Consider the following 27,212-nt stretch of genomic DNA (forward strand, 5'->3'; position numbering starts at 1 on the left):
CTAATAACAACCAGCATGAAAAATGAAAAATAGATTTCTCCAGTGCTTTATAGCCAAAGAACTGTTTTCAATTTTAGTCAATGGTGTTTTGCAGGCAAGCACAGCAGTCAAATTGCACAGTACTCAGTCTCTTAAATAGCAGGAAGACAAAATGGCCTGTTGATTTGTTCCTGAGGCTATAGGTTGAGCAATGAATGTTGGTCAGGATTCTGTGTCTCAGTTTAACATCTCTTCTGGAAGCAGGACTTTTGATCTTTTCAGTCCAACATTAGAATTTGCGCTTAAGTGTAAGCCAAAGCACACCAAAGCATACTAACAATCAGAACGGAGCAAAGTTAACATCCTTACCAGCCCTAATTGAAATAGTTTATTTCTTATTATTCCATATTAATAATAAATTGCAATTAAATAAAATTTCCAGAGAACAGTCCCATTGGAATTGAAACATTAATTCTATTTCACTCTCCATAAATACTACAAGACCTGGTGACTTCCTTCAGCGCATACTGTTTTATTTAATAAATAAAGTTTGATTTAGAAAATACTACTGGAAAAACTATAATAACTGTGTCTCAATCTTTTAATGATCATTGATGTCTTTTTAAGTATTTTTAACAATGGAAATATGCCTCCAGGATCTGTAGTTAGAACTACAAAATACTTTGACATTCGCCTAACTGATCCTTGGCAATTAAGATGTTCACTGAAGCCTACTCATCACCATTATAAAAAAAAGTAAACAATTTGTCATTTATATAAATGATTTGGATGGGAATTTAGGAGGTATGGTTAGTAAGTTTGTGGCTGATGCCAAAATTAGTCATATAGTGGACAGTGAAGAAGGTTATCTAAGATTACAAAGGGATCTTGATCAATTGGGTCAATGGGATGAGAAGTGGCAGATGGAGTTTAATTTTGATAAATGCAAGGTATTGCTTTTTGGTAAAACAAACTAGGGCAGACTGTAATTGTATAATGGGTAGTGTTGTAGAACAGAGGGATCTAGGGGTTCAGATACATAATTCCTTGAAATTTACATCACAGGTAGGCAGGGTGGTTAAGAAGGCATTTAGCATGCTTGCCTTCATTGCTCAGATCTTTGAGTATAGGAGTTGGGATGTCATGTTGAGGTTGCACAGGATGTTGGTAAGATCTCTTCTGGAGTACAGTGTACAGTTCTGATCACCCTGCTACAGGAAGGATGTTATTAAATTGGAGATGGTTCTGAAAAGATTTATGAGAATGTTGCCAGGAATTGAGGGTTTCAATTATAAAGATAGGCTTGGGCTTTTTCACTGGAGCATCAGAGATTGAGGTTTAGAGGTTTATCAAGTCATGAGGACCATAGTTAAGGTGAATAGCAAGGGTCTTTTCCCTAGGATAGGAGAGTTCAAAACAAGGGGGCATATTATTAAGGTTAGAGGAGAAAGATTTAAAAAGGACATGGGACAACTTTTTTATACACAGTGGTTCATATGTGAAATGAACTGCTGCAGGAAGTGGTGGATGTACGTACAATTACAATGTTTAAAAGACATTTGGATAAACACATGAATAGGAAAGATTTGGAGTGATATGGGTCAAGCCCAGGCAGGTGGGAATAGTTTGGTTTGGGAACATGGTTGGCGTTGACTAGTTGGACTGCAGGCTCTGTTTCCATGCTATATGACTCTCCGAGTCTATGAATCTAATTACCATTTGTTAAAGGCAGTATTCTTAGGACCTGGTGTAACAGAAAAACAAACTAGAAATGAAAACATATAGAATCAGAGAATGAAATAGCAGAGGAAACCATTCAGTTCACAGTCGAGAGTGTGATGCTGGAAAAGCACAGCAGGTCAGGCAGCATCAGAGGAGCAGGAGAATCGATGTTTTGGGCAAAAGCCCTTCATCAGGAAGGATGTTATTAAATTGGAGAGGATTCTGAAAAGATTTATGAGGATGTTGCCAGGAATTGAGGGTTTGAATTATAAAGATAGGCTGGATAAGCTTGGATGTTTTCACTGGAGCATAGGAGGTGAGGAGTGACCTTTAGAGGTTTATAAAGTCATGAGGGCCAGCCTCTGCAGTCCTCACTTTCACTCAGTTCATAGTGTTTGCTCTAGAAAATAGTTCAATTTAATATACAATTTAATATATGATGACCCAAGTGGACTGGGAGCAGCTACTTGCAGATAAAACTGTCAAAGCAACATGAGGAAGTCAAGGAGGAAATAACGAGAGCACAGGATAAATCTGTTCCTATAAATTAAAAAGGGTGGGACCACAAGATAAAGGAGCAAAATGAGCTATTTGGTAACAATGCTGAGCCATTCAATTAAATCATGGTTGATCTGATAATACTGAAATCCACTTTCTTCCTTGACCTGTAACCTTGATTCTCTACTTATTAAACAGTTGTCTATCTCAACTTTGAATATACCTTATGACCTGGCCTCAACAGCCCTCTGTAGTAAAGAATTCTATAGATTGACAACCTTCAAAGAAAAAAAAATCCCCATCTTTGTCCTAACAGGGTGACCCCTTACTCTGAGATTATGCCCTCTAACCCTAGACTCTTCCACAAGGGGAAACAATCTTTCTGCATCTACGCCAAAGAATCTTGCATGCTTCTATAAGATCTCCTGCCTTCTAAACTCCAATAACTACAAGCCCAACCTGTTCAACTTCTCCTCATTAAACAGTTCCTCACAATTAATCTGGTAAACCTTGTCTGGATTGCCTCCAATGCCAAATATGTCTTTTAGATAAGGGGACTAAAACTGCTCATAGTATTCCAGCTGTGGTTTGACTAGTGTCTCCTATAATTTTAGCAAGACTTACCCACATTTATACTGTATTCCCTTTGAAATAAAGGCAAATAGTGTATTTGCCTTCCACATTGCCTGCTGAATTTGGATGCTAGCTTTTTGTGATTCATACACGAGGACCCCAACACCAAATCCCTCTAAGCTGCAACTCTCTGCAATCCTTCTCCATTTACATAATATTAATGTCCTCTATTCTTTCTGCCAAAATGCATAACCGCATTTCTCCCTACATTATATTCCATCTGCCAAGTGTTTGCCCACTCACTTAATCTGATAATGTCCCTCTGCAGACTCTATATGTCATCCTCACTACTTTCCATCCCACCAATCATCTACAAATTTAGCTTTGGTACATTCATTTCCTTCAACCAAGTCATTAATATATATTGTAAATAATTGTGGCCCCAGCACTGATCCCCATGGCACACCACTAGTTACAGGCTTCCATCCTGGAAATATTCCTATTATCTCAATTCTGTCTTTTATTAGTTAGCCAACACACATTCTGAGCTAATAAGAAAGATGTAATTGCACTATAGAGGGTGCAGAGGGGATTTATCAGGTTGCTGTCTGGGCTGGAGGGTCTGAGTGATGAGGAAAGATTGGACAGGCTGAGGCTCTTTTCCTTGGAGCAGCAAAGGTTGAGAGAGGACCTGACAGAGGTGTAAAAGATTAAAATGACAATGGATAGGAAGGCACCTTTTCTAATGGTAGAGGGATCAGTAACCAGGGGATATGGATATAAGGTAAGGGGTTGAAGGCTAAGAGGAGAGTTGAGAATTTATTTTCACACAGAGGATGCTAGGTGTCTCAAACTTTCTGCTTAAACGGATGTTTGTTTCAGAAACAGTTAAAGTATTCAAGCAGTATTTAGATACTGCCATAGCTTCCATGACTATGGGCTAAGAAATAGAAAAGGGGATTAGCAATAGTAGCATCCTTGTTGACTAGTATGGATATGATGGGCTGAAGGGTCTTCTTTTGTGCTGTATGTATTCATCAGTGCATGAATATGGTGCTGAATGTAACTATTTGAAATGCTTGATTTGCCCAATATAGAACACATTAAAGTAAAAGTAATTAATTTTACAGGAGTACTTGGAAATCATACTAAGACATGTAAACATTTCCATCGAATATATATGTGGAGTGACGTTGCAAAAGTCCTGTTCATTTTTTTTTAAACTTCTGCCAAGCCTGAGGCAAGTCACTTTGAGATCAGTCAGTACAATGCGCCAATGTAATGATCCTAGTGTCTCTCTTGACTTTTTTGTCCTTTCCTAAAAAGGAGTCATTGGTTTCTGTTTTCTCTGTGGATGCTGTCAGCATGTTTCCAGCATCTTCTCCTTTTGCTTTGTTTCTGTTCTGTGTTTGCTTACAGTGACCTCGGTGAGATCAGGACCTGATTACTGGATTAATCCTTAGGTACAGCATATCTTTGGATAAAATTTAGTATGCTGTCATAAAACTGCACAACAAAATAGCTTGCAAACAGTCTGTGATGGCTACGCACTAATGAACACACTGATAGATATTTGAAGCCTAGCATCTTAAATACTATGAGTAAGTCAAACTTCAGACTTAGCCATGCAGAAAGGTCTACTTGTCTTAGATTCTATTTATATTAGAAAATTTAAGACACTGCTGAATTCAGTTAACTAATTCACTGAGGCATACAGAGAGCTTTGGTATTGCACTGTGATGGAATATAGGGTTTTACGATTAGTTGGCTGCCATTGCTAAGACTGTAATAGAAGGTGTTACAGATACTTGATAGTAATTGATTATCTCTTTCAGCTCATCATTTATAATACTATTTATCTCATCATCAACCAATCCCAGTTGACCTTTACTCGTATGAACTTTAGTTGAACCTGTGAATAATTATTTGAAGATGATGAATAATCACCTAGCGTTAAATGATTATTCATAGCTGTTCCAGAAAGAATTTGGGGAGCTATCAGGCCAAGTGAGAGAGATAAATTCATAGTTGACTGAGATAATAAGACATTGACAGTATATTCACAAATACTTATCAACTTGATATATTCACAGTCTTTTGAAAACTTGAATTATTTCAATATATATTATTTTTGAGACAGAATTTTAAATAAACTTAATATACATAAGCGCATGCACGGATGAAAACAACTAATTATATAAGATTAAAAACTACACTTGGGTTATTAATAAATGAATTTTTAAAAAATTTGTATGACATTTATCTCCTTACTATTTTAATAGACAATTTCACTGCCTACTTTAATTCCCTAGCCCTGAACTTGCACTTTCCTCTAATTTCTCTCCTTTCTTTTCTTATGGTCTTCCCAAGCACATCTTGTTATGTAAACATTTCCTGCTCTTTTCCCATAAAACTGCCGACTACCCAAATTCTCTCTGACCCCATACTAGGTGGTACTAATAATCCCAATCTGTTGTCGAAATCTACGTTTTAAAAAAAACGACCATGGGCAAATCTAAACAACAACTTGAATTTCTAAAATATCTTTGACACAGTAAAATGTCCCCGCACACTTCACAGGTACGTTCCAAGACAATATTTGATATTAGCCCAAATAAAGCTGTAGTATAGCAGGTGACCAAAAGCTTGATCAAAGAGATAGATTTCAGGGAGTGACTGTGAGCGTTTTTGCCTTTGATACAACACTGAAATGGCGAGATAAGTCATAAATGATATCTTTTGAGTTGTGATCATTTTTCACTGTTCCCTTTTGTTTTTTTTTGACCAATCCACAGCCATTGACACACTCACCACAGTGTTTGTCTCTACCAGGTCTTTTCTGTTACTCAGCTCCAATAGGTTGGCTTGTCCTACTCTTAATTATTCAATTGCTGCCAGAGAATCACCTAAATCATGTTCTCTTCTTGCGCCCATACCTTCACTTCTGGAAGACCTATCCTTGGCTTCTTCCAATTTCTCAGCTACCTTTTAACTCCCAATAACATCATCTGAAGGAATAGACAGGTTCTACTGTACACTGCCTCTCTTGGTCTCTGCATTTCCTTTGTGCTGTCAAGCCACTCATTTGATATCCAGTCCTAGAGGTACCACTTTCTTCAATTACATACTGTGAGGTCTGAAGCAATTGTGTTCAACCTTCTATCACAATCTCTCACCACAAATTCCATCCATTTCTCTGCTTGATCTGGACTGTTTGTTGTCTTAGTATCACACTTAAGCATATACAACCTACAACCAAAAATCTACAAATTTTTGACCTCACCATCCCAAAGACAATACACATTCATCTTGGTAACATTGCTGATCTTCATCTTTACCTCAGTTTATTGCTACTGACTATTTAAATGCTACCCTAGTTGGCCTTCCAGCTTCCAAACTCCATAAATAAGCTGAGTAAACACTTTGTGTTCCACATCCTAAGTCGCAATGGGTCTGTTTTCACAATCTTACATTGGCTCCCAAATCCAGCAACATTTCAATTTTCAAAATTCTCATCCTCATGTTCAAATGTCTTCATGGCTTTTATCCTCTCAATTGTAACCTCTTCCAGTCCTATAATCCTCTAAGAAATCTGTGTTTCTCCAACCATGGAGTCCATCTACACATTTCCATTTCCTTCATTCCACCTTTGGTGGCTATGCTTTCAGCCATCTAGGTACTAAATTATAATGTTTCCTCAAATTCTGTCTCTCCACTTTTACCTCCTTTAAGACCATCTTCAAAACTTGTGTACTGGACCACGCTATCAGTCACCAATCCTAATATTACCTTATTTGGCTTAGGTACACTATTGTGAGGCATTTTTGAATGCTTGCCTACTTCAAATGCACTATATAAAAACAAGTTTTTTATCATTAACTCATTAAAGTAAACAGGTTAATGCCTTTTACAATGGAACACCATATGACTCTGTTAAACATTCATCTGCCAGGACTGAAAAAAATATAGAAAATGCCAAAACCAGAAAGAATGTGCACTGTACTTACCCACGAAATGGAGGGAAACCACAAAGTAGAATGTAAGTAATCACACCAGCAGCCCAGATGTCCACCTTCAGACCATAGCTTTGAAGAAAAGGTCCACATTAGAAATGTGAAGTATAATCAAGCCCTGCCCCGATTTGCATAATATGAATTACTATAAGATTCACGCATATTTATCAGAGAAAATGCTACATTATAATTAAGAGACACCATACACTATCCTAATGAATAACGATGTTTTTGTCTCTCAATTAGAGAGCTATCACTCTAAGATAGTACTAAAGTTGTTTTGATGTCTCAGTCAGTGTTTTATTAGCTTCCAGTTGGGTGAGTAGGCAGAATTCTAAATAAAAGTGACTTGATCCATCTCTTCAAAGAAGAAATACTGACTTGTGACTTAAAAATCATTATAATAATAAAGCAGAAAGCAACAAAGTAAAAGTTAAAGTTACTCTCATTTCTGAGATATAGGTTTGAATCAACAGAAATCAACAGATGCTTCACAAGCTCTACATGAAAAGAGCTCTGCTGTTTTATCTCAAAATCTCCCCTTAAATTGGCAATCAAGTTGGCACAAGAAGTGTTTATACATCCAATCGAAATGGCTCACTATTGCAAAAGGAAATGCTTTTTTGAGGTTTGGTTAAGAGTGTTTTCAAGCTATATTCAAGCTTAAGTATTAACTTAAGTAAACTCTGACCTGAGAGCTGTCACCTGGTTTTAAATAATGAATAATCTATTTCACATAATATATTTGTTAAGCATAGAAAATTTACCTGAAGCTTTTAAGAACATGTGGAATTTGAGATATTAGTAGGGTTGTAACAAGTAAAAATTATTGTATATACTTGTGTAAAAGTCAAATTTTTGAGACTATTTTTTAAGGTTAAATTTATAGGATCAACTGTTACATTGATACTACTTTTGAGGGGCTGAAATTCATGCTACACCCAAAATACCATTTCATTAGCAGAAGCCCAATCAATCTCTAAATTAATAAAGAGCAAAATCACAATGAATTATGGTAATTCATTGGTGCATCAACCAGTACTTGCCTTAAAATCTGAAATTCTATCCTTCTGACTGTATTCCACAAGTGCTAAGGGGAACTAAGCTCAGCTGAGCTGCACGCAAAGGGAGATTGTCACCTGTCTCTGACCTGCTGCATCTTAAACTTTTGTGCCAAATCAGTGTGATTTGTACATCAAAACACATCATAGCACAAAAAGACTCATTTCCTCATCGTAATATTTATGTACAGGAAAATACCTTGACTCACAAATGTTGATCTGTTATCTGTGAAGAACGAGGGTCCCCTTTTACACAAGATATATGGAAAATTCCATATTTTTTTGGCCAAAATACAGGGTCAACTTTTACATGAGTTCAACTTTTACTTAACTATATATGGTAAGTTAAAAGTAAATATGAATCAGGTCAGCAAATATTCTAGAACTAAATTTAAAACATATTTCTGCCACCGATTTATCAAGAAAAGTGGTCTTCTTTTAACTAAGAGAATATCTGTTCATGCACTGTACTTAGGCATCTATTCCATCACATAGAAAGCACTCATAACTGATTCACAGATTACAGGTCCTGTATACACATCAAAGAACCGCGCACTGACACTGATACGAGTGAAATGTCCTCTATATACATTGTAAATTTGAAACAGAACTTTTCAGATGGCCTTAGCAGATAAAGACAAACCTGATATAGCACCAAAATGCTTTTATATTGTATGAGGACATCAATTAAGCAGATGGTTACCAATTTGTGGGTCTCCCGAAGTCAACTGCAAGCTAAATGGAAAACGGCTGAGACTCACTAAGACCGCCTGACAGGAGGGCCCATTTAATAGTGGGTCTTTTGTACTTTTGTAGCCAGTCAGCAACCTTATTTGGCTGGAGCTAGTGTGTGAAGTCTGTTCAGGAGCCTGGTAGCCCTAATAAGCTATGCAAAAAACCTTGTTTTAAACAAGAGTCTGTCTCAGTTCTTAAATCTGTACTGAGTCAGCGCATCCCATAGGAGCGATCAGAATTGCCACCACCACACCTGGGCTCAAGATAGAAAGAATTCCAAGCTTGGGTGTGATGTTCTTCATGATTGCATAGCCTATCCTTGTCCTTATTTAGGTCTATAGCTGAAATATACATGAAATATTTAATTGAGATACCATATGACAGCCAGAAGTGACTTCAGGAGAAAACAGGAAAAAAAGCTTTCAATTGGCAAAAGAAGAAGTAAGTTATAATTGAAAAAAGGGATATGCAACACATAATAACATGGTGAGCATATTGAGTAATACAATACCCAGTTTCAGCAATTATTTCTGGAGCCACATATGTAGGTGTTCCACAGACAGTGTACAAAGGCCCATCTACTACGGTAGCAAGGCCAAAGTCCCCTAATTTTAGAGATTTGCTTCCATCCTGATGTTCATAAACCTGTGGTGACAAAATGTAAAAAGAATCAGTAAATGTAACTGCTCACTGCCAAAGCAATGGCTCTCCGGTGCACATCAGTTGATATTTACTATATTAATCGGAACATTAATTCTGTGAATTGTTTAACTTGACGTGGATTCATTGTCTTTGCATTCTAGAATTTGGGTCAATAGACCAATCTGGTAATGGTAACAGTTGCCTGTAACTAAGATATTTCCATTCAGAGTCTACATCAGTATTCAATGCATGCACTTCTCTAAGAGTTTCATAATTTTCCTTAATGTCTTTAGATATTTGCTTTGAGATTTACTGCCCTCTTCTTTCTGCATGTATTATTCTCAGTATAATATAATATTAGAGCGTACTGTTCTCTGGTTCAGAAGAACAACCTAATAATAACATTAAAAATGCATACTAATCAAAATTTGTTATAAAAAAATTGCTCAACTGTGAAACAGTAAATCCATTTTCGAGTATCATTAAATCACACTCTACTTCTAGCAACTATCTAGCTTAATTGTTCCCTGGTGTTAGAAGAAATAATAAGCATTTGTTATCCTTAACAACTAATTTGAAACATCATTACCCAATAATTAGTCACTGTTCAAAATACCACCTTGCTTTATTTCTTTCAGCCTTAAAGGAATCATCAGTTCCAAGGCTGCACATGGCTGAGCACAAAGGTCAAAGACATAAGTTGCCAAAGCAGTACATGCTTGCAAAAATGAGAATGTGAATTAAGAAGCGAGAAAACAACATGCTTTGCATTCAAAAGATTTAAAGATATGAATTGTAGATGGCTATAATGTGACTTTCCTATGAATGAAGGCAAAGAATGTTTGCTATCTATTTTCCAACCTTTGACAGTAGCTATATGACAAAAATTGGCATCTTTACATTGCTGTTGATACAGCAAGCTACCCTGAAGTATTTCACCAAGTAGACACCCAAAAGAGGAGTTGGAACAAGTACAATAGGTTACTGGATGTGTAATTGAAGGGATAGGACCTGACATTTACTCTGTGCAAGTGAATGCATCTTAAGTGAGTTAAAATTAGGCCAAAGATTTAAGAGGGAGGGTTAAAATACGGTTTAAAATGTGCCAATAAATGCTGACCTAGCAAACGATGCCCATGTCCCACGAGTGAAGAAAACAGCATAATCACACATCATAAGTGGTACAAGAACCAATGCAGTATTCATGATTTTTTAGAAAAACTAAAACAAATTTAACTCCTCCAATTAAATATCAATAATAAGCTGCACATCCGAAACAAAATAGCAAATACAAGCAATATTCAGGCCCTGAGTCTTGTTTCCAGGTCAAGTGTGCAGAAACAGGGAGAATTTTCCAGCCGTGTACACCCAACCTTTACAAACGACTGCTCAATCTTCCCAATTGTGATTTGGTTTTGGAGGAAAAGCAGGATTGATGTAAAGCCTGCCTGGAGATTCTGTCAATCTGGTCCAAAGTTTAAAAAATAAGAGCAACAGATAAAACATCCCACTTGCCCTCAACTCCCTTACTATCCACACTTCCTACAACCGAACCAATGACTCCTAATGCCCTCATGGCACCCCCAGACCCACTACACTAATCAATGCCCCCTATTTAACCCTTGTTCTTTACGGCTCAATGACATCTTAGTACCAACTCACACCAACCCAGACACCTCCACTTGTCATCTTTTCCCCCTTCATCTACTATGTCAACACATCTAGTGTCCATCATGGGCAGAATTTGGGATCTATGCAGGGATTTTTTTAAAATTCATTAAATAAAATATGTGTATTTCAGACATTACTACGTTAATAAAAGCACACCCATTTGCGAAAATAAATTCATTATTTTCAAATTCCTTCATCGCAATTAAGTCTTACAATATCAAACTTTTCATTCAAGCGTAACAAACATTGGAATTAAAACTCTATATCAAAGTCCAAAACCATTGTAGCCATCAACCAAACTGAAAAGAAGGGCATCCTCCAGTGATAGTGGATGCTTGTGAAATCAGACTTGTTCCACTATTTTAGTCATGGAAATCCTCAGGCTATTGTCAACAGACAGACTGAAATAGAAAACAATCTTTTTTTTTAAAACTTTTCCAGACAATTCCTTGACTGATTGACAGTCCCAATAAATCAATGTGCTTTTTGCCCAAAAGCATATTCACTATGAATAATCTCAAAGGGCATGTGACCTGTTCAAAAGGAGCAACTAACTTCTCCCAAAGTGGACTTTATCTTCCTCAGATGTGAAATGGGACCAGATCAAAAAGGGTACCTTTTCTCTCAAAAGATACTCTGCCTACTCAAAGAAAAAAGTTGACAAGGTTAAAGCATGCTTTTACCTCCCGAGATTTTAGATTTCAGTCCTTCTCAAAATCCTACAGGAGGAGAAGTAGCTAGTGATTTAAATGGCCAGCCACCCTCTGTAAACCACTATGGCTGACTCCATTCCTGCTTCTGCGAAATGGGAAGTACCATGTTTGGGTGCAGAACCTAGGACTTTTGCTATTTCCTGCATTTCAAGGAACATCTCTTACATGGCAAAAATCTATAGACTGTTTGGGTAAATTCAGATTTGAAACCTACGACCATTTCCATTTCGAAGACAAGGGCAGCAGGTGCACTGGAAGAATCACCACCTGCAAGTTCTCCTCCAAGCTGCTCCCATCCAGATTTCAAAATATATCACCATTCCTTCAGAATTGTTGGATAAAAATCATGGAAAACCTTCCCTAATGACGTTATGGGTTTATTGCAACACATGAAGTTCAGGAAATCATCTCACCACTACCTTCTCAAGGGCAAGTAGGGACAGTTAATAAATGCTAGCCCAGGCAGTGACCCCCATGTCCCACAAGTGAATAAAACAAAAAGTATGCTATTAGGCTCAAATTTAAGCAAGTATGAGTTGAAGTGTATGTCCAGTTAGCTGACAACTGATGGCAATAAAGTTGAATGCCTGAGGTTGGGAGAAACACTTCTGGGGAGAAAGTGAGGGCTGCAGATGCTGGAGATCAGAGCTGAAAATGTGTTGCTAGAAAAGCGCAGCAGGTCAGGCAGCATCCAAGGAACAGGAGAATCGACGTTTCGGGCATAAGCCCTTCTTATGTCATTCCTGAAGAAGGGCTTATGCCCGAAACGTCGATTCTCCTGTTCCTTGGATGCTGCCTGACCTGCTGTGCTTTTCCAGCAACATATTTTCAGAAACACTTCTGATACTTAGTCAGGTCCTGAAAATAAACCTGGCAATAAAGATAATTCTGGGCAGACAACTGATGCAGAGATGTTCTGAGGACTAATGCCTGTGCAGACATATTCGTGAGATAGACTGGAACTTACAAATATCAAGCTCCAGTACATGAGCAGGAATGACCAATCTTAGAATCATTTATAAAATGTATTTTCAATTGTTACCTTTCTTTTTATATACAGCAAACTTAATTGTAACCAACACCTTATCAACCAGCATTCTTGACAAACCGACGAAACTTATATACCTCTAATGACGTGATCTACTGCAATATTGGAATATTTATGCTGAATATAAAATATAACAGTGATGTGTATACCTCCTTGAATTACATTTCTATTACTTACTGTGTGCTTTTACATCATTTTTAGCAGGTATATTAATGTCTTTACATAGAGTTATTGAGGGCTGCTGGTGAGTCGAAGCTTCATTTGGTCAGGGTTTACTGCGGTTATGTGTACCTCTTGATTATCTGAAATATTTGCTCAACCACACATTCCGGGTCCGGTAGGTGCAGGTTAATAAAAGAATTGGCTGTTTATTGTATTGGGAAAGAAGCCTTAAACTGGATTTTGGAAAATGTGTTCAGTTTTGTTATGAATTACGCATTTGTTTACGTGGTTTATGATATCAGCAACCATTTTTTGATATATTTCCTTGCAAAATAAGACAGTAGTCCAAAGATTTTTTTTAAAGCTCATTAGTTTATTTTTTCCTCAATGCTAATTGGTCCCTGTTTGCTACTTGCTGATTTTTGCATTGGTAGTTTTAGTATCTCTAGGTAATCATTAGATAGTTTTAATATCTCTGATAATTATTGGCAATTATCATACCTTACTTGCGGGAGTATCAGCTATAGTTCAGTAGTCTATATATTCTGACATTTAACTTAGAAATTTATGCATTCCAGAATCATATCAAAGACTCAAGCATAAAATCAAGAATGACGCATCACCGCAGAATTAAAGGATTGCTGGACTGTTGGAAATGCCCTTTCAGGTGTATGTGAACATCTCGTGGTGGAACAGCTGGGTCATTCTTCCAATATTGTAATGAATACACATCTCTAAAAGCACAGTGATCCAGATACTCTGGTGGGCAGACAGCTGCTGGAGTAACACAGACTGGAGTTATGCATTGCGATCATGTGCATCCCAGATACAGACTCTGGAAATTGCCTGCAAAACTGAATATTCCAATGGGAAATTTCTCTCCATCTGGAGAGCTCTGAAAAACCTAATAATGTTGTCTTCCTGGTATGCCAGTGGCCCTGCAGGCAGCCTTGTCCAGGATTAAAAATCATACAACACCAGGTTATAGTCCAACACGTTTATTTGGAAGCACTAGCTTTCTGAGTGCTGCTCCTTCATCAGGTGGTTGTCTACCACCTGGTGTTGTGCAATTTTTAACTTTGTACACCCCAGTCCAACACCGGCATCTCCAAATCTTGTCCAGGATTGGCAGTATCGGCTGGCATAGCGGTTTTCTTCAACAGAGGCTTCTGGCCAGTATTCCAGTGGCCTGGTGTGGTGGCCTTGTCCCAGAATGGCAGTTATGTCTCAGTTGTGTCTTCAGGGTATTTCATTGCTCCTTAATTCCTGAGCTCAGGAGCCATGAACTAAACTGTGATGAGCTTTGTCTTAATTGTACTTTTGTTTTAATATTTTGTATAACTTCTGTCTTTGATGTAGGTGCTGTGGTGGAGCGACTTATAAAACTTTTCGTTGTATTTTCCACGTAAAAGTACACATGACAATAAATTTCTATTCCATTCGAAGGTCAGAGACTTTAGAGAGTTTTGCTTCACTTAAGTTACCTAGGAAAGGTAAAGGTGAGAAAAAAATCCAGTCTAAGTCCTGGATAACTAGTAAACTGATCAACTCACTTTACCCAGCACACCACTCACCTACCCAATTACACCTCATTACCTGGCACCCTGACACCCTATCCAGTTGCCAAACTAAACTAACAATTACACATATACCCTTTCACAGGGGTTGGCCATGCTGTTAAACATTTAAATCTCAAGACGCGGCTCAGTGACTGCTGCAAAAGGGGATACAATCTGACCTCCCCCAATCCGAGGAGATCTATTTGTTTTCAAGTAGGCTCTGTATTTCTGAAGGAGACAGCATCAGAATTGCCAGCTAGTAATGTGGAGTTCAGCATGAACTGAAAGAAATAGACACAGAGTGTCAATCTGATCATAATTGTCACTTGGAGGAGTGTCAGGTCATTATCTGATCAGTGCACTAATGTTGGTTGGACAGACTCACCATGTTCAAGTTGGCTGCTGCATTTTCCAATAGTGGGGTGGCACGGTGGCTCAGTGGTTAGCACTGCTGCCTCACAGCACCATGGTCCCAGGCTCGATTCCAGCCTCGGGCGACTGTCTGTGTGGAGTTTGCACGTTCTCCCCGTGTCTGTGTGGGGATGCTCTGGTTTCCTCCCACAGTCGAAAAATGTGCAGGTCAGGTGAATTGGCCATGCTAAATTGCCCATAGTGTTAGATGCATTAGTCAGAGGGAAATGGGTCTTGGTGTGGATTTATTGGGCCAAAGGGCCTGATTCCACACTATAAGGAATCTAACCTAATTATACTGGTTAATGTTCTTCACATTGCATTATATTGTATAATTCCTCCTTCCTTCCCAAGTTTTGTTATATAATCAGTTGTGATTTTCTGTTGTTTTTGTTTGAGTCAATTAAATGAAAGTATATCATATACATATGAGTGCCTGAGTCACAATGTTTCAATTGTGAAGAATAGTTTTATGGGAAAAGACCAGTCTACATATTTATAATTCTGGTATTGACATGTTCGTCAGAAGCTTTGCTGAAGATGGCCAGCTGCTTCCGATAGTAGCAACCATATTTTACCATACTTAATAAAAAAATGATTTTTTTTTGTTGAAATTGGTGTTATTCTCTAAATATGCAACTTATTATCTATCAAATCTCCATTCTAAAGACCCAGACCTATGTCTATGATTAGCATACTAAATCATGGTAATCCATCTCCAGGCCTTAGAACTACTTACTTCATTAATGTTCTTATTTTGCCGTAATCATTAATATTTTTCAACTAATTAAACTCTTATGTAGCACTACACAACACTTTCTGGGAGGCAAAAGCCTTAAGCATATTTTAGAAAATGTCAAAAATGAATTTCTTTGAAGTACTACCAAAGCAAACATATAACTAATGATGCACACAGCACCAAGCACTTGAAAGAAAATTGATGGTATTGAACATAAAGATTGTTTCTCCAGTTTGATATGAAGTGCTACAGAATAGTAAATTCAATCTTCAAAGCATTTGACATGGTATAGTCATTTGGAATTGCACATTTTCAGGAAATCAGTAACTAAGGTGGATTATTTTCAAGGTTTCAGATCGAACCTTGTGGCAAATGACAATTTCAAACATGTCACAAATCCAGAGATAAAGTGACCATGAGGTTTCTAGATTATCATATAGTCAGTGGAAGTATATATGATGAAGCAAGTTGTATTTTGTCACCTCCAGTTGGTTTCATCCATTTTGAGGACAGAACATAGCTGAGCAATTTTCCATTGGTAGATGACCGTGTTGTATCTGTGCTGGAGGAGCTTGATTAGCGCAGAGGGTAGTTCCAGAGCACAAGCCTTGAGATTATTGCCAGAATGTGTCAAGGTCCAAAGATTTTGCAATAGCCAATGCCTGCAGCTTGTCACCAATTGAATTAATGAAATTGATTGCAGACTGACATTGTTATGCTGGGGTCCTGGGGAGGAGGCTGAGATGCAGTATTCCCTCTCATTTTCTTTCCAGCTGCATTTCCCTCCTATATCAGCACACAGGTGATAAACCAATGCCAATACCAATCAACACATGCAGAGCTAGTTGTTGATACGGATCAGCGACTCAGCATTTCTGGCTGTAACTGCTTGCAAATACTTCGGATTTAGCTTTTGCACTGATGAGCTGGGCTTCCTCATTGTTGAGAATTGGGGATATTTGTGTAGCTCCACCTCTGATCAGTTGTTTCATTGTCCACCACTATACACTCCAATATGCAGCAGAATACAGTGCTTAGATTTGATCTATCTGTTGCAGTCACTTCATTCCCAAACACTTGCTCACCATTTGCCACAGATACCTTTTTTACAGGCTGCAGAACTCAGCTAGCAGTTCCATCCCTTAGGGTCAATCGTGGTGCTGCCAAACCACAACTGTGAGCATTAAAGTGTCCCACCAATAGCAAATTCTATGCCCATGTCACCCTCAATGTATTGTGGAAGTGATGTTTACCAGGTAACATGTGACACCTGCTGAAATCTAGGCTGCCTCCATTAAAACTATACCCAACTCTTGAGTCCATAATGCAATCACTTAACAGGAGATGAGTTTTGATGCTTGCTTCCTACCCCTGCATTGTGAAAATATCTGAGGGTGAAAATGGACTTGGGAGTTCTAGCTCAGTGGTATTTTTTCTGGTTCTGCCTTCATTTGGTTCCAAAAACAACCATGATATGTTTGCCTCTCAGAACTTGCCCATATCTTGTCAAATAATACATAACAAATGCAATATCCACAGGAGAGGGCAGACAAAACTTATTTTTATATACATTCTTAGATTGTGGCTGTTGATATTTGTTTCTCATCCCTAGTTGCTGAAGAAGGTGGTGATAGGTCTTTTTGAATAACTTAGATTCAAGGAGATATACAGCAAGGAAACAAACCCTTTGGTGCAACTCGTCCATGTCAACCAGATATCCCAACCTAATGTAGTCCCATTTGACAGCAGTTGGCCCATACCCCTCTAAACCCTTCCTATCTTTTGTACCCATCTAGATGCCTTTTAAATACTGTAATTGTACCAGCCTCCACCACTTCCTCTGGTTGCTCATTCCATGCATGCACCACCTTCTTTGTGAAGACATTGCCCCTTAGGTCCCTTTTATATCTTTTCCCTCTCACCCTGAACCTATGCCCTCTAATTCTGGACTCCCCCGCCCCAGGGAAAAGACTTTGTCTGTTTATCCTATCCATGCCCCTCATGATTTTATAAACCTCTACAAGGTCACCCCTCAGCCTCCAACGCTCCAGGGAAAACAGCCCCAGCCTATTCAGCCTCTCCCTATAGCTCAAATCTTCCAACCCTGGCAACATCCTTGTAAATCTTTTTTGAACCCTTTCAAGTTTCACAACATCCTTCCAATAAGAAGGAGACCAGAATTGCACGCAATATTCCAAAAGTGGCCTAACCAATGTCCTGTACAGCCACAACATGACCTCCCTAATTCTTATACTCATTGCTCTGACTAATAAAGGAAAGCATACCAAGCACCTTCTTCACTATCCTATCTACCTATGACTCCACTTTCAAGGAACTATGAACCTGCACTCCAAGATCTCTTTGTTCAGCAACACTCCCCAGGACCTCGCCATTAAATATATTAGCCCGGCGCTGATTTGCTTTTCCAAAATGCAGCACCTCGCATTTATCTAAATTGAACTCCATCTGCCACTCCTCAGTCCATTGACCGATCTGATCAAGATCCCCTTGTAATCTGAGGTAATCTTCTTTGCTAACCACTGTACCTCCAATTTTGGTGTCATCTGCAAACTTACTAACTATACCCCTTATGTTCACATCCAAATCATTTATATAAATGGAATTGACGTTAACATTTAATCATGCTTTTCTGCACTGGGGTGACTTATAACCCAGACCAGGTTGAAATTATAAGTCTGGCCGATGTCACGAAGAGGGAGTTACTTTGGTTCTACTTCTAACATAATTATTAATACAACTAACAATTTATGACTTACCAATAATGGTGAATAATTCCCAAGATCTTTTATAAATAAGCCAGTCATTCCCCTTTTAAATGATGTTCTTTCTCATATTGTTCCAGTATACTGTATTATAGTTGCGTTGTCATTATAAGTAATTAATTAAAGACATAATTATAACTTACCAGTAGATTCTCTGGTTTGATATCCCTGTGCACGATGTTAAGGCTATGCAGGTATTTGATAGCACTGGCCAGATTGTACAGCATTCCACTGGCATCACGCTCTGTATATTTGTTGGTGGAAGTAATAGCATCAAAAAGATCTCCACCCTGAAAAAAATACCACTTCATGAATATTTGTCAAGTACATTCCTTATCAAACAGAATAGATAAAGAAGCTATTTCTGCTGCTTTCATGTTATTGGAAATAATAATGCATTCTGACATATTTAAGGTACTTAATTAATTTGAGAATCCTTTACAAACGTAGAACTAAAATGCAATTAAAACAGAATATTTTCTGTATCAATGAACAAGTCAATAAATCACATCTTTTCTTTGCAGTGAAGAGTTAATAAAGATTTCTAGTTTAAACATAAAGTTGCCTTATTCATCTGAGAATGTAACTCCACAAAATACAATTGGAGAATAAAACATGCCAACAATTATTCTTCAGGACTTATTTCATTCTGTGACTCATATCTCAACAAAATGTTCTACCTTGACAAGTTCCATGACTAGATAAAGTTCACTTGGTGTATCCATTTCTTCAATTAAAAGAACAATATTTGGATGTTTTACTCTTCGTAAGATGGACACTTCATTTTGAATCATATGCTCCTGTCAGAGGCAGAAGAAGCAGTATTTTAGTCCAATATTTTTAAGATTGACATGATTTTCATGACAAAACCAAAGCAATCAAAATACTGTTCATATTCTGTAATTAGCTCTTATCATACACAGCAAAATAATCAGCCCACATTCCTGATGAAAGGCTTATGTTCGAAATGTCGATTCTCCTGCTCCTCGGATGCTGCCTGACCTCCTGTGCTTTTCCAGCACCACACTTTTCAACAGCAATATAAAGGCAAATATATGTTATCCACTGTTGAACAGTAGTTATACAAAACTAGTTGTCATTTTGTATGCTGAAACTTACATCTAAGGGAAAATTTGCTGGTGTCTGAGGGCGGCATGGTGGCTCAGTGGTTAGCATTGCTGCCTCAAAGTGCCAGGGACCTGGGTTCGATCCCTCCCTCAGGTGACAGTGTGGAGTTTGCACATACTATGTGTCCATGTGGGTTTCCTCTGGGCGGTCTGGTTTCCTCCCACATTCCAAAGTGTCTGTATTGGTTAGGTGGATTGGCCATGGGATAGAGTAGGGGAGCAGTCCTGGGTGATATGCTCTTCAGAGGGTCGGTGTGGACTTTATAGGCTAATGGCCTGTTTCCACACTGTAAGGATTCTATGGTTCAGCAAATGTCCAGAAAAATAACTGGGTTGTAAATTTACAGTCAACAACAATAAATTTAAATTACTTACAGTGTGGAAACAGGCCCTTTGGCCCAACAAGTCCACACCGACCCATTCCCCTACACCTAACACTACAGGCAATTTAGCCTAACCAATTCACCTAAGCTGCACATTTTTGGATTGAGGGAGGAAACCCACGCAGACACAGGGAGAATGTGCAATCTCCACACAGAGAGTCGCCTGAGGCAGGAATTGAACTTGGGTCTCTGTCGCTGTGAGACAGCAGTGCTAACCACTGTGCCACTGTGCAATCTCCACACAGAGAGTCGCCTGAGGTGGGAATTGAACTTGGGTCTCTGGCACTGTGAGACAGCAGTGCTAACCACTGTGCCACCGTGCTGCCCACTGTGTTGCTCTAAGTGTGAAGATATACAAATGATTTGTTTGAAATTTAAAATAGAGGGAACATGAAGGAAGGTCAGGGAATTAGGATTTGCATGATGTCGAATTGGCATTGCTGACAATGAAGATATGGTAGCCTAGAATGTCTTAATTTTTTAAACAAAACACCGTGCTGGAGAAAATCAACGGGTCTGGCAGCATCTGCACAAAGAAAGACAGCGCTAAAGTTTTGAGTCCAGTGATCCTTTGTCAGAACTGAAAATGGCTGGGATGGGGTGAAGATGGGGGTGGGTGGGGGGGAAGAGAAAGAGAGAGAGAGAGAGAGAGAGCAAAAGGATTGGCAAACATAGAGGTTATTAATGGTGAGCTGAGAGCTAGGTAGAATGCTAACGAGAAATGTAAATGGTTGAAAATGGGTAGCTGTGCCAATACAAGACAGAGGGAAGGGTAACAAACATAGAGAAGAGTGTTCACATTCTGAAATTGCTAAACTCAATGGTTTAAAACTGTAAGGTCACTAGCTGGTCGGTGAGGTGTTGTTCCTCTAGCTGGAGCATTGTAGCAGGCCTGAGACAGACATTTTCGGATGGAAACATGGTGGGAGTGTTGATATGGTAGGCAAATGGAAGCTCTGGGTTGTTTTTACAGATAGTATGTGGGTGTTCTGCAAAGTGGTCAGTCAGTCTGTATTTTGTCTCTCCAAAGTACAGGAGACTACATTGTGAGCAGTGGACTAAATTGAATAAAGTGGAAGTAAATTGTTGTTTCACCAGGATGATCTGTCTGATGCCTTGCACAGCGAGGCAGGAGGACGTAAATGGATAAGTGATGATGCACTTTCTGTGATTGTAAGGGAAGGTGGGGACATGTTGGGAGTGGAAGATGAGTGGACAAGGGTATTCCAGAGGGAATGGTCCCTGCAAAATGCTGACAGTGTAGGGAGAGGAATGTGGTGCAATCCCTCTGGAAATGACTGTTTATGATCCTTTTAATATGGATACTGGTGGGGTGGAAAGTGAGGACAATGGGGATTCTATCATTGTTGTGAGAGGAGTGGGAAACGCTGAGGGCAGAACTGTGGGAAAATTAGGGCCCTTTCAACCATGGTAGTGGGGAATCCTCAGTGGAGAAAAAAGGGGAATTTTTTGAGGCCTCCTGCAGAAGCTGGTATCATCAGAAATGATGTGATAGAGACAGAGAAACAGGGAGAATGGGATGGAATCCCTACAGGAAGCAGAGCATGAGGCTGTGTAGTCAAAGTTATCGATACATCAGAGAAAGAGTTCTGGGGAAGAACTAGTGTAGGACTGGAACAAGCAATGTTCCATGCACCCCACAAAGAGACAGACATAGCTGGGGCCCATATGGGTGCCCATGGCCACATGAGGAAGAAAGTAAGAGGAATTAAAGATAAAGTTGTTCAAAGTGAGGATGAGCTTGGCCAGGCAAGGATGGTGATGGTGAATGGGGATAGTTCAGGGTTTCTCCCAAGAAAGACATGGAAAGCCCTCAGACCATCTTAATGGAGGATGTATATGGAGTGGGACTGCTCATTCATGGTGAAGAGAAGGAGGTTGGAGCTGCCAAACTGGAATTTTCAAAATCGACATAAAGCATCAATCAAATTGCAGATGTAAGTGGGAAGCGACTAGACAAAAATATCAAGTCAAAGTAGGAAGAAATAAGCTCCATGGGACTAGAACAGGATAAAAGTATGGGTCTGCTTGGGCAGTCCTGGTTATAGATTTTGGGAAGAAGTTGGAAGAGGGGTTGGGGGAAGCTATGGGAGGGTGCTGGTCATGAAAACAAGGGCTTGATGTTCGATGCTGGGGTCATGGTCCAGGGAGAGATAGGCAGAGGTGACCGAGAGCCTGCGTTCAGCCTCCACAATGTAGAGATCAATGTAGACATGAACAGCAGTTGTCTGCAATTTCTAATTTCTAAGTTATTTTGTCCTTAAAAGATTACTAACTTGTATTTTACCTATGTGATACACAATAAGTCCAGTCTCACTTCCTGATAGATTTTTAAACCATCTATACATGAAAAGTATTATTTTACATTACTTATTGTATTTACTTCTTTAAATTCTTGTGTCCAAATGCTTCTTTCCCATTTTTGTACTTACAGCAGAAAGAGTGCTGTAGGCATCATCATTTTCTCAGAGTAGACAGCAGAAGCCATATTATTTGTGCAGTACTTATGTTTTGACAAATCTTGCTTCAATCTAAGATGGAATAGTCTGCTGTCTCACTGCCAGAAAGATTATAATATATCTACCAAGGACATGCATGAATATAGACTAATTAATGCTGAGATTCAAATCATGAGCCTAACTGACCTACTGAGTGCCCCTTATGTAGAATACTGTAAATGTTCCAGAGATTTACAATTCTAGTTTTTACCAGCATTTGAATAAAATAATGTTTCCAGTACTCACTTTGCCTCTACACTTGCTTTTATTAATAATTTTCAAAGCATACTCTCTACTAGTTGACCTAAAGAAAAAAAATACCATTAAAAATGATGGCATAGCACACACATCAATTACAGAAGTTATTTTAATTTGTTGTACATTTTCTTTAATTTAATAGCAGTTGAATTAATAACAGTTATATAGAATAGTTAGGTGACGTGGACTTGACTGATGTGGACTTGTTGGGCAGTGTGGACCTTTATGATTCTAATCTGTAGTTAATAAAAGTATTTGATAAATATGTACATATGCATCCAAAGGCATGATATAACTTACAACATTTGAGTTAAAACTGAATGGAAGCTTTACTATGCAGATGCACTGTGTCTGTGAGAAAGATGTTGCCTATATCTTCCCTGTCCTTGCTACTTGCATAGTCCATTCCATTCACAGGTCTGTCTCCAGGATGTGCCTTGTGTACCAATACCAGGGAGCAAATTGCCAAATAACTCCAGATGTACAGGTAGCACCAAGATTACAAATTCTGACGATTGCCAGAAGAGCCACATGTTCCAATTGTGTGGATTAGGTCAGACCACTCAAAACATTCTTAAGCAGGCAGCCTCAGACCATAACTTTGCAATTTGTTTTGGTAAGTGTACAGTGAAAATTTCCCAGATTAAGTTAGCGAGGTTGACTACTAGATTTTAAAACAGACAAAAATGTGTTCACAGCATTACACAATGAAACACAAAGAACACAGTAAAGGACCCCTACAGAACTCAACTTGTCCAACTAGAAGTAATTATGCTGTTCTGAATATACACAACAGTACCAACAACCAAAGTCCCCTTTAAAAACCAGTATAAATGGAACACATGCTTACAGGTTGAAGTTGAGAGGCAGAGAGAGAGAGAGAGTCCACACAGCTCCTTACTGAACTTCCTAGTTCAAGACTGAACTAAAACTGCTCTGCTCAGCTGGAGAGCTGACCACGCCCCTCTCTTTATACAGGCCACTTCTAAACCATGACCACTTTGGCCTGAAGTCTCATCAATTTACATATAAACCAAAGGCCTCTCAAAATCCTTTTCATCTCTGTACCAAACCAGACTGAACAGAGCCCAGCCCGGTTTATTGCCCCTCTAAATAAAAATCAAGGACAGAGTCTCCTTGAGTCAAGGAACAGCTTTTAGAAACGAAAGGGACTAGCTTTGTGACACAATTCACCTGTAGGGAAAAGTGTGGGATACAACACAAAAAGTGTTTACTCACCTGATAGGTTTGTAAGCTGAGTCCTTCACTTATGCACTCAGACAGACCATCCAGGTCATGTGGCCAAAGGATGGGCCTCTGCATCAACTACCTTCAGGATCCCCTATAATGGGGCATCCATCTACTCAATGAAAAAGGATCTCACACAAGAAGCTAAAAATGCCTCACTGTATAATGCTAAGTATATTTAGGCATACCTACAAAGAATGGACATCTAATGTTACTGAATTCTTCCACTACTTTATAACGCAACTACAGAGTCCTGGAAAATACACTCTTAATATATCTGCTCAAACAGCTAACAACTACTTGAACATTTTTATATACAAACCTTTCTATACATTCTTTCACAATTGCAAAATTTCCATCACCGAGAGTTCTTCCAACTTTGTAACGTTCAGCTATGGATGCTGGCACTTGGAATGTCTCCTCGACAACTTCTGCAAGAATGTGTATTAGTTAATGTGATGACCATGTCACAAAAGCTAAGCTTTTATGTAAAGGTAAATTAATGTTGGTTGTACATGTAGGAAATACTCAGTACCTTCTCTTTTATTGTAGGTTTATGTTAATAGGGTTAATGCATTTGATAGCATAATGACCAGAGAAATGTCATATGTTCTACTCCACTAAGATCAACAACAATTTCCAAGCTAAAATCATTTAAAATTTAAAATGTTCAGTTTTAGGTGAATAGTAAGTATTTACTTTCAAATAATGCCAGTGTCTCTGCTAAAGAGATGCACATTGATTATAAAAAAATCATTGTGCAAATAAATCACTCTACCTGGTTCATTTGAATTGCAATGCCTTTACAACATTATACAGTATAAAATGTAGCATTTATAAATCTTCAAGATATAAATGGAAAAACACCACGAGTAGCAAAAACTGAACATAGGAATCATCACAAGAAAGGATAATAAAAAGACCATCTGGGTCATGAGCACTATAGACCAGTTAGCCTAACATTTGTAATTGGGAAGATGCTGAAATCCAGTATTAGGAATTGGCAGTAGGAGATTTTAAAAAACATGAATGCAATCAGGTCAAGTCAATATAGGAATAAAAGCAAAATGCTGACATTGGAGACAAAGGAGTTGGAGGAAAAAAGTTCATTTTTAGGTTGCCAAGCTATAATGATTATATTACCACAGGATGGGTCCTCGGGCCTCAACTACTAATGATGTATGTTAATGATTTGGATAAAGGGACCTAGCATATTGCAGCCAGATTTACGGATATTACAAAGATAGGTAAGGACAGCAAGTAGTGGAGAGCAAACAATGAGTCTGCCTAGGGACACAGATAATGTATATCTGCAAACATTTGGTAGATGGAGGAAAATGTGAGGTCATTCACTTTGACAGCAAGTATTGAAAATGGTATATTATTTAAATGGAGAAATATTGCAGAATGCTGAGATGGAAAGGTGTTCTTGAATATAAATCACAAAATGTTGCATGCAGGTACAGCAAGGAATTAGGAAGATAAATGGAATGTTGGCCATTATTACAAGGAGAATGGAGTATAAAAGTAGTTAAGCCTTACTACATTGGTGCATTGGTGAGACCAACCTAGGTTACTGTGTGCAATCTTGATCTGCTTATTTAAGGAGGTATACTTGCATTCAGAGAATATTCATCATGCTGATTAATGAGATGAAGGCATTGTCTTGGGAGGAAAGGTTGAGTGTGCTGGGCCTTTATTCTTTGAAGTTTAAATGAATTAGAAGAATTCAAAAATAAAATTCTGAGAGTCTTCAAGGATAGATGCTGTTTTCTTCATGAGGAATCTAGAACAAGGAAACTCAGCTTAAAAATAAGGGGTATCCCTTTATAGCAGAGATGATAGGAATTTTTTCACTCAGAAGATTATCAATCATTGGAATTATTTTTCATAAAGCAATGGAGAAAGGACCATTGAATATATTCAAGACTGAGTTAGATTTTTGATCAACAACATGGTCAAGGCTTATACCAGGGGGTGTGAATGTGGGAAAGTGGAATTTAGACTACATCAGATCAGCCATGATCTTACTGGGGAGGTGATGGCTGAGTGATAGTAATGCTGGACTGTTAATCCAGAGATCAAAGTAATGTTCTGGGGACCCAGGTTCAAATCTTTACCATGGCAAATGGCAGAATTTGAATTCAAAAGAAGTCTGGAATTAAGAATCTAATGATGACCATGAATCCATTGTTGATTGATGGAAAACCCACCTGATTCACCAATGTCCTTTAGGGAAGGAAACTGCCATCCTTACTTGGTCTAGCCTACATGTGACTCCAGATCCATAGCAATGTGGTTGACTCTTAACTGTCCCCTGGGCAATTAGGGATGGGCAATAGATGCTGGCCAGACCATCCCATGAATGATTAAAAAGAATGACAGAATAGACACAATGAGCTGAATAGGCTATAACCTCTGCAATTTTTAACGATCCCACCCACAAGGGAGTAGATAGACAATTTAAATATTATGATCAGACAGTGCCTTGTAAATAACCATCAATTTGTAGGCCGAGTTTTCCAAGCTTCAGGAAACCTGATGGGTGGAGGGAAGCAAACACTGCTTGATCAGAAGGTGTGGCCCTCCCCACTCACCTGTTTTAATTCAGTATTTGTGCTTTACCTATGATTGAACAACCCCATCTGACCCCGCCAATTTGCCAAAGCTTCCGATCTCCCTCATGACTCTTCTGATCTCTCCCAGATCTTAATTGGCTCAAGAATCTGATATTCTCATCCACCTCAACCTAATTCTAGGTTTCCCCACATCATACCAACCCTCCCATCTCCCATTCTTCTGATGCACATTTTCCCCTCTAACTGAAACGCAAGGTTCAAAGGTAACAACACCATCAATTTGCATAATTGAGAAATAAGAAGCTCTGTAGTGGTAGTAATTTCAAAACAGCACTTGTTCAAACAATGTTGCTTTACTGGTTTGATCTTTACCTTCACAACCAGGGCCTTCATTCTCATCCATGGAGCTGCAAACTTTGGTTGATGCCAGAGATGTTGAGGATCCACCATGCTGAGAACTCTAGCAGAAAAAAAATTGTGTTTGCAGTGGGTGAATGCAACAAAGTCATCTGAAAGTGCACCTTCCATTACAATCTGTAATGCATTCATCTGACAATATACATCAATCAGCTTATTTATGAAACTATATTCCTGTCCTAAAGAAGAGGTCAACTTCAGTAAAATGAAATCGTTTCTGTACAATTTCCAAAAGTTATCATTGGAAAATAATTAATCACCATTTTGAAAGCAAAAGATGCTTTATTACTGAGAGTAATTATACTCAGAATCTCATACTTTGAATTAGGTTATAATATGAACAAAATATATTACTTTATGCTATAAGAATCA

The 27,212-nt window shown here is 38.5% G+C and overlaps 1 protein-coding gene across 6 annotated transcripts in view; it reads right to left on the minus strand.

Annotated features, from left to right (window-relative positions):
* Positions 1–27,212, minus strand: part of dclk1a (doublecortin-like kinase 1a) — a 349,384-nt gene that overhangs the window by 57,135 nt on the left and 265,037 nt on the right. For all 6 annotated transcript variants that reach the window (XM_043692071.2, XM_043692070.2, XM_043692073.2 and 3 more), the window contains exons 7-13: positions 26,796–26,883; positions 24,167–24,275; positions 22,585–22,642; positions 18,990–19,109; positions 18,453–18,599; positions 9,093–9,226; positions 6,780–6,857 (exon numbers count right to left, since the gene is read on the minus strand). In XM_043692071.2, the coding sequence (XP_043548006.1) occupies positions 6,780–6,857; positions 9,093–9,226; positions 18,453–18,599; positions 18,990–19,109; positions 22,585–22,642; positions 24,167–24,275; positions 26,796–26,883 (734 nt within the window). The remainder of the gene's footprint in view (positions 1–6,779; positions 6,858–9,092; positions 9,227–18,452; positions 18,600–18,989; positions 19,110–22,584; positions 22,643–24,166; positions 24,276–26,795; positions 26,884–27,212) is intronic.

Source organism: Chiloscyllium plagiosum, unplaced genomic scaffold, assembly GCF_037043375.1.
Source record: "Chiloscyllium plagiosum isolate Xiang-an unplaced genomic scaffold, Cpla_swu_hap1 HiC_scaffold_6, whole genome shotgun sequence".
Lineage (NCBI taxonomy): Eukaryota > Metazoa > Chordata > Chondrichthyes > Orectolobiformes > Hemiscylliidae > Chiloscyllium > Chiloscyllium plagiosum.